We start from the raw sequence: 8,349 nt of genomic DNA, 5'->3' as shown, positions 1-8,349 counted from the left end.
CACCTGAGGGGCTCGACGCTCAGAGCGTTTGCACGGGAGAGTTCAGCGTTTGCAAGGGAAAAAATAAAGCATTTACCTGTTGGGCTTGTTTCTTATAGGATGTGGTCATGTAGTGTGCATTGTTTTAAAAAAGAAAAGAAGAAGAGCATTTTATATTATAATTTAGTGCATCTTTAATTTCCATAATCATCCAGTACAATGTTTGCGACAGAAACAGGGATTGTTCTTTACACGAGCCGAACCTTCACACATGATAATAAAAACCGTCACAGCCACTTATTTCCACATGCATTCCGCCGAGCTCATAGTTTACAACATAATTAAAGTACATAATGCAACACACAACAGCGGCGCATGTACATGTACACGACACACACACACGGCTATGAAATGAAACAGAATTCAAAACTAATACTGACAGTGATTGGCAAAAAGAAAAAAGAAGAAAAAAAACTCAGGCTATGAAGGATTACATCTTTGTAAACATTTTTTTTACACACCTACAAACTCAGTAAATCTAAAAGGCAGATTATATAAGGAAACACTAAACAATAAATCCACGAGAGCATCACTATTTATTATCGTTTGCTTTTTTTTTTTTAAATCTTTGATAAAAGCAAAGCACAGTATTTCAGACTATATTCTAACTTGTAAAAGGGTGTGTTTGGGAGGTTGGTGGTGTTTTTTTTTTTTCTTTTTATACAAATTTAATCTACATTTCACCTCACTAAAATGCACTACAAGAAATGATGAAATGTCAAATTTCCAAAAAACCACTTCATCTGTACATTTCTCTGCCTATAAGTAGGAAGAAGTCTTGAACTCTTCGGGCACGTCGCTGTCCAGTTTGCAGATCACCTTGTATATGGCCTTTTTCCAGGAGGGGTCCGAATCTTTGGCTGCAGAAACGGCGTTGTAAAACTCGTGCAAGGTGATTTCGGCGACCTCCAGGAACCTGTCGGGCACCTGGAAGAGAAAGGATGAAGCGATGCGTTATATGGCGGTGGAAGCCTTGTTCTTTTTTGCTGCACGATCTGTCTTCAGTTTTCTCAAAGTCAAAAATATATGAAATGAAGACCTGTAGCGCAATTCTTCAAACACTGAAACTGATGAAAGGGAGTTCGTCTCTTTGTTCTCTGCGCACATACAACAAATGCAATGCTGCAATCATTAACTTTCAATTAGAGGCCTCTTTGATTAGCTAGTCTTGTTGTCTTGAACCTGTACTAACTAACTGAGCTTTCTTTCCAGGGATTCTCAACAGCACAGCGTGAATCCCAGCAGGAATATGGCAATAGGCTAAATATTTAAATAACTACGCTCAGGTACAAGACATCAGATGGATAAGTTTAGTTGTACAGTTTGGTTGGTGCGGCTAAAGCTGGGGTTCAGATGCAAGGGATGCTGGGAGAAAACCATCTGCCGCACTTGTTTCCCATCCACTGGCCGGTTAGCGCAACACTTGTTGGCATAAGTTATTTTTCTTTCCCCTCATCTCCCGACACAAAAGCATCCCTGGGAAAGGAATGTCTTGGTCCCAAGGTAAAGAAAACGGTCTCATCCCTTTCCCACCGAACGGCCTTCTCCCTCGGAATCCACAGCGTCTTTCTCAGCATTCCGCATCAGTAGCAATCTCTGTCTCGCTCAGGCGTACTGGTCCTCTAATCCTGAGTTGTTTTAGTGGGATTTTGCGGCTTCCTCTTCCCACAGTTTGATAAAGCATCACTCTGGAGTTTAGATAATGGCTGTAAAGGCTGGCCAGCCACAGGTGCAGTGTGACACACAGGTCAGACATACATGAGCACAGCCAGGCCTGACATACTTCTGCAGGTCAGTAACCGAAGAATGCGTCGACTCGGGCGCGATGAATGAATAGTTTTGCTTATTGGTGGAGAGTTAGATGAGTAGATTGATCTCCCTCTTGTATCTGTTTGGTAAATAAATGAGGCTACAACCTGCTTTGCTTCGCTCAGGCTGGAAACAAGGAGGCAAAAGCAACAAAATCTGACTGATATCTCTAAAAATCACAATTTAAGTTATTCTGGGCAAAAACAACTATTTCCATTTTTATTCCTCGGCACCAGGACCCTCTTGGAGTCTCTGCAAGCAACTGCACAGAGTCGATACTCGGACACATCACCTCTCCAATAAAATCACAAATTGAAGAGTGTGTTAATTAAGCAGCTTTAGACGTGTTTCCAGTCTTTGTGCTGAACTAACCAGCTGGTGGTTGTAGTTACATATTGACTGGAGAGAGGTATTGATCTTCTCATCTAAGCCTCCACCGGAAAACAAAACCAGCTCAGGAAGCTCAATAACATTTAGAGTTTTTTCCTTGAATTATTATTATGGCAGAAAAAAATAAATCCAAATTATTAGGGATGATGAATACAAGCATATTAAAGAATCCTCCTTTATCTGCAGCACAGTGTCTGTACAGTATGAGAGGAGGAACTCATTTGAAAAAAACAACAGTGCAACATAAAAGAGAAGAGACGTCTAATAAGCGGCACTTACGTGGAAGTCATTGGCTTTATTGTAGTGCATGTTCAGCGCCCGGAAGAGCTCGGAGTCCCTGCTAACCGTAATGTCTTTGACATCGCTGACGCCGTCGACGATGGCCTGCCGGGCGAACTTCTCCATCTGGATGTAGTAGAACTCCCTAAAGTTACTGAACCACTTGATCAGCTGAGAGGTGATGCAGCGATTGAACTGGAAGTGGAGAGAAAACAGCGTTTGACTTTTATGCCGCTCGGATCGTGTTTACAGCAACGAGATTAAAGGAACGAGCCTGTAACTGAAGCAAGAGAATCTGCCGAGTCTCCTTAAATAAGACAGTGAATGGAAGAAGAAGTGACTTTTCTGCTGCTGACTCGAATCCTTGCAATAAAAGCCAATAATAAATAATAAAAAAAAACGGAGACCGTTCTTGAAATGGAATTTATTAATTTCAGAATTCAATTACAGACTTGGATGAGTAGAATATGAATCTCCGTGCTTTCCCATTAAGAGTTGAACGGCTGTGTCTTGTTTTGGCATGAGCAGGCCTTTCCATTATTGACTAAAAACCTGATTTTAGTACCTGCAGGGCAAAATGCCACCTAATGGTCTGTCACTCTATGCAACATTAATTGCTCTGATCCTTTCCCACCAATGTCCGCGATGAAAAAACATCTGTCAGGGCTCTGTGTTTCTAAACTCAGTCTTGACATTAGTCTTGTTATTCTATCTCGTCATCCAGAAAGACAGAAAAAAATGCCTAAGGGCTGGGCAGGCATCAAAGACGCTTCTTCTCTCTGGTGTGGTGGGTGAGAAAGCGGCAGCATAAGGACAGAAGGAAGCTTCCCTCTCATTGACTCGGGCTGATAGGATGGAATCAGACACTGGGATTAGGTGCTCTTTTGTTCAGTGCCACTTCCCACCACAGGATTGTAAGCAAGGAGGAGACGTTCGCAGGGCTGCAGCAACAGCATCCTCCCCCCTGACCCCGGGGGTCAGAGCAGATCGGGAGGCAGGGGCCCTGCTCTGGCTCGGAGATCCAGGAGACGAGATAGGAGAGGAGAAGGAAGTTGAATATTAGACGGGAGGCAGGAGAGGAGGTAGAGAAGTGTGACACCAGCAGGAAGGTAAAAAAAAGAAAGAAAGAAAGAAAGGAGCTGAGATACGTAAGGCTGAATGAGCAGCACACAGAGAAGGAGAGGACAATAAAGAGGAGACAGAAAAGAAAAGGGGTGACACGAGACCAAGGCCAAAACACACAGGATGTTGTGTTTAGGACCAGCTCACCACCGCCTGGTTGCCACCGCACAAGTCTCTAATACCAACTCTGTGTTGACACTCAATAGCAATGCCTTGCCTACAGAGTCCTTTGTCAGTCCATTTGCTGACTGGAGTGGCTTTTTTTAAAGAGAGAATGCCCCTGTATCTCCCTCTGCCCCCAGGACATACTAGCAGCTCAGTGGCTTTGTTATTTAAACCCTCTGCGTTTTTGTTTCTCTCCTCCGACACACTGCTGACTTTTTTTCTGTCCCAAACACACACTGACAAGTAGATACCAGGGAGTCAAACGCAGGACAAACAGTTCTGTGGCTTGTTCAGACTTTTTAAAAAAAATAAAAATAAAAATGTAGAAGTAAGAGAAAATTACCTTGACGTCAGGGAAGAAGGTTTTGAGCACGTTGGAGCTGGGGTAGCGGGTGTAGAAGAACATGAGCTTTGCCTTCTTCAGATGGCTCGGGGTGAGACCTTCCTGGATGTTCACGTTTCACGTTAAGGAAAGGCGACAATTAAATAAAGCGCGCGGCGGCGGCAGCGTACAGTCGTGTTTGCAAAGTGATAGCAGAGCGGAGTATTGTGTTGCCTCCATCTTCAGCTAAATTGAATTTCACTAAAGAAGAGCTCGGCATTAACTAGGGAGTCAATAATGACCCTAACATGTGCTTATTGGCAAAACAGAATTACGAATTAGATTAGGGATTTTTAATTAGAGAGCAAAGCACTTCATGCCTGGCAGTTAGGACAGCTTGTTTGGAAATGTTTTGAAAAAAAGACGCCGATTTTCAGATGTAATTGGGTTGATTTAAAGACAGCATATGTTGCTGTATTTTTTTTTTTTTTTTAATTCGGGAAGCAAATATTTCACAGATAACATTTTCTTATATTGGACGCTACATTTAAATGAATTTAAATAAGAAAGAAGAAATCCCTTTGTCATTTGCTCGACACGTCCTGTATTACAACTAAAGAGAATGTTTCCTTTATTGCGAGTTTTAATAAATGCGATTCTTTCTCAAGTTTTCCCCCTTTGGCTATGAAGGTGCTCGGGACCATTTCCTCTGTAGTCCACCGCTTTGCCTTAGGTCATAATATTTCCTTATCAGGTCACCACACCACACATTTATTAGGGAACCCTACCTTTGAAATAAGGAAGTTTGGATGAAAGATTTATGTGGTATTGTTCAAAGAGAAGCACGGCTCTTTGCACTGTAAAGATAAAGCGAATCCTGAGAGGAGCCACATTATATTCCTCTCTAATGCCCGGCCACAAGACGATCAACAAAAACTTCTGGGATTGTTTGGAGGATTATTTAATAGCTGGAAATATCAATTATTCTCCAGGCAAATAATAATAGAATGTAGATGTAATTTAACTATAATAATTGGGGAAGTCTGCAAACTTTGATTTTAAAAAAAAACTCAAATATATTCAAATAATGGCACTTTTTTTTTTTTTTTAACCCCCCCTGAATAAAACACTCCTGAGTTCCTCTGAAGACAGAAACGCTGTTATTTGCACTCTACTTCAGTCGTGTACATTCTGACAAAGGCATCCAACAACAAATGCTCAAGACAAGAGCTCAAGTGTTATGGTTGGAAGGCACTTGTGGTTTCCACCAGCACTCAGATGTGACCTTTTAGATGCACCCCTATCACTCTGATGATGGAGAAATAGATCCTGCACCTTTTCAAGTCTGAAAAAACGACTCTTCCTGAAACAGAAACCGATGCTTTCTCTGCCTTTGAAAAATTGGCTTTTGTTCCTGGCAATTCTTATCAAAGCCTTGTATTCCTTTTTATTTGTCTTTTTCTAGACTTAAAGTCATTACTCTGCTCAGATTAAAGAAGATGCTATAATTTTCTATGGGGTTAGCGAGATCAAAGAAAAAATTCTCCTTGAAGTTTTGTTACTGGAACTGCCAATGCTGCAGCGAGCCTCATCCAGCCACTGTTCGAATGGAAAGAGCTGAAATACAGAGAGTTTGTATAAAATAGAAAGGTAAATAGAGTATATTTAAGAAATTATCAAGCACACTCTGCCGTGCTGTGCTGAGCTGTAGTACACAATAGTACCGAGAACATTCGAGTGTTCACTGAAAAAGTCTCGATTTGTGCTGCATGAATAAAATAAATAGAAAATCTTCAATACGGAAATATGGAATTAAACTGCTGTCATCTAATAATTGCTTTTTGGTGTTTGAACTGATCACATTTGGATACTTTCAGCAAACAAACATCATGCTACTGTTTGTATTTTCACTGTGATCATGGGAATAAAAGAGTTTTTCATCCTGCATCAACACAAGGCAAAAAAAAGTCTGTTCTAGCTCAAGTGAAAGGATATATTGAGGGACATGTAGGGGTTTCGTTCGGCCATGCTCTGCAGCTCGCCGCACTCGATCTTGACGTGAGGCAGACACAGGTTGTCCACCGTCACGGCCCCCAGGGAGGAGGGACGAGGGTGGTGGCCGAGGTGGCCCGACGTCACCTTGGACCTCATGGCGATGGTGTCCCAGGGCAGGTCCACCGAGTCCGGGGAGGTCCTGTCCATCGACGGGGGCATGCACGGGAGACCCCCGAAGTTGGAGTGGGGCCCGTACTTGAGAAGGTGCTCCAGGATGTGGCTGTCGTGCAGAGGGGTGCTGTAGTTGAACTGAAAGGGCGTCTGGTGCACCGGGTAGGGCCTCTTCACCGTCGGGGTGACCGAGCTCAGGGGGGCCGCCGCCGGCTTGCGGACCACCAGCGACAGCGCCTCCGTCTGGTCCTGCGGGCTTTGAGCCTCGGAGCTTTCATAGTACTCCAACGAGCGGGATTTGGCCGCGGCCTCCTCGGCCTGGGGCTGGTCGAGGGCGGAGCCGGCCTGCTGGCTCTTCCTGTCTGCGCCCATGCTGATCTCTGGCGACGCGCACATGCGCTGAGGAGGGGACAGGTCCAGTCCTGTGGAAGACGCCTTCTTGAACACCCGGTCCACGCAATCATTGACAGCCCTGGAGAGCTCCTGCTTCAGGGTTTCCTGTAGGTTCTGACTTTCTCTTTGGTGCACCAGATAACCGACTACCTTCATTCGCTCCTTACACTCTGCAGTCATCCTGCTGCTGTTCTTCCTCTCGAAATCATCTTCGCCGCTTAAGTAGCGTGACTCCTGCTCAAGGACGTCACGCTCAGCACCAGCTTCTGTGTCGTCTCTGTTGTCATATTCGGGATCCTCCTGGTTGTAAACTTGAAGGAACTTTTCCTGGAGCTGACGCAGGAGCCTTTGCATGCTGTGGAGCTGCTCTTTCAGCTTGTGACACTCCTCGTCCTTGCTGTTGCAGTTGTCAGTATTGCTGCTGCCAGGTTTCCTGCTCACCTGTCCTGCAGCGCTGTGCTCCTGATGCTGAGGCAACCTCTGCTTACGTTTGTTCTCCCTGTACGCCTCTCTGGCCTCCCTGGAGTCTCTGGCGTCTGTGTCAGACCTCTCGCTGTCTCCGTGCTGCCTGCTGTTGGGGGATCCAGCCATGACCCTGATAATGTTCTCCACTCTGGCCCTCTTGGCCTGCAGGTGATCGGTGATGGGATGCTCTCCTTCCGGGCTGGCTCCTGTGGAGACGTGACCGCTGGGGGATGCAGCTTCCACGGCGCTGTCCTTTGAGGAGACGCTGCTCTGGTCCTCCGGGCCGGAGTCAGCAGCAGTGGAGCTGGAGAGGTAGAAATGGCTTTCATCTAGTGCCCTCTTGTTGTGGATTGTCTTGCGGAGGAGCTGAGAAATGATCGATCCGTTTGAGTACGAGGCCAGAGGCTCGTCGTACATGTTTCGGCGGAAGCAGGGCAGCATGACATCAGGCTTGTCGTCTTCCAGGCAGCCTTCGCCCGAGCTGTGCATGTTCTGATCAGGAAGACTGAGGTTCATGCTCGCTGTAGGGCTTCACACGACACACGATGAAGAACGAGAGCTATGAGATACACAAGAATCTGAAAAAAAACAGACATCCAGAACGCAGTTTAGATAATAAATCACAAAACGAAATCATTTTAAAATAATTACACATGTGTAGCTCTTGTTCCCTTTTTATCTCCTACACTTTAAATAAAACTCACATTTTTAATAGTTGCAGGATAGTGTGAAAATAAACCTATAAGTCATATGACAGCACTACAGAATGTCTCCTTATGTTTTATATCAATGTGTAAAACGAGGACTCAAACCCAAACACACACGACACATGCTGCTGTCATTTTGTCAATAAAACTTGAAATCACACTCGTGATCTTACAATTACTACTTTTAACAAGCAAACAGTAACGTTACGACGATAGAAAAACCAAAGAGTCTGACATTATTTTCAAGATTCTCATTTCAGTTCAAAAAAATAATAAATCAATAAATACTCATCTTAAATAAGGGAGAGCATTCTTTTGTATCCTTTCATCTCTGGGTTGTTATAATGGTTGACGCAAAGGATAAAAAGAATTGTGATATAACCATGAAAGGTAAATTTCAGCTGATGAGAGCCTCAGACCGGGCAAAAGAAACGGTTCTCTCTGTGTGTGTATACATTATTTACAAGAGAAACTATCATGAAAAGCTCTTTG

General features: G+C 44.2%; 1 protein-coding gene across 1 annotated transcript; it reads right to left on the bottom strand.

Moving 5' to 3' along the window:
• Positions 1 to 747: 747 nt before the first annotated feature.
• prox2 (prospero homeobox 2) lies at positions 748 to 7,666 on the bottom strand. The gene is made up of 4 exons (XM_008282746.1): positions 6,122 to 7,666; positions 4,148 to 4,255; positions 2,518 to 2,712; positions 748 to 966 (listed from the first exon to the last, which is right to left on the bottom strand). The coding sequence occupies exons 1-4, from the start codon at positions 7,664 to 7,666 to the stop codon at positions 799 to 801; spliced, it is 2,016 nt and encodes a 671-aa protein (XP_008280968.1). The 3' UTR covers positions 748 to 798.
• Positions 7,667 to 8,349: the final 683 nt, after the last annotated feature.

The sequence above is a fragment of the Stegastes partitus genome, unplaced genomic scaffold (genome assembly GCF_000690725.1).
Source record: "Stegastes partitus isolate 25-593 unplaced genomic scaffold, Stegastes_partitus-1.0.2 Scaffold8, whole genome shotgun sequence".
In the NCBI taxonomy this organism is placed as follows: Eukaryota; Metazoa; Chordata; class Actinopteri; family Pomacentridae; genus Stegastes; species Stegastes partitus.
The sequence above is the reverse complement of the archived record's forward strand: the minus strand, read 5'-3'. Positions and strand labels throughout refer to the sequence as shown.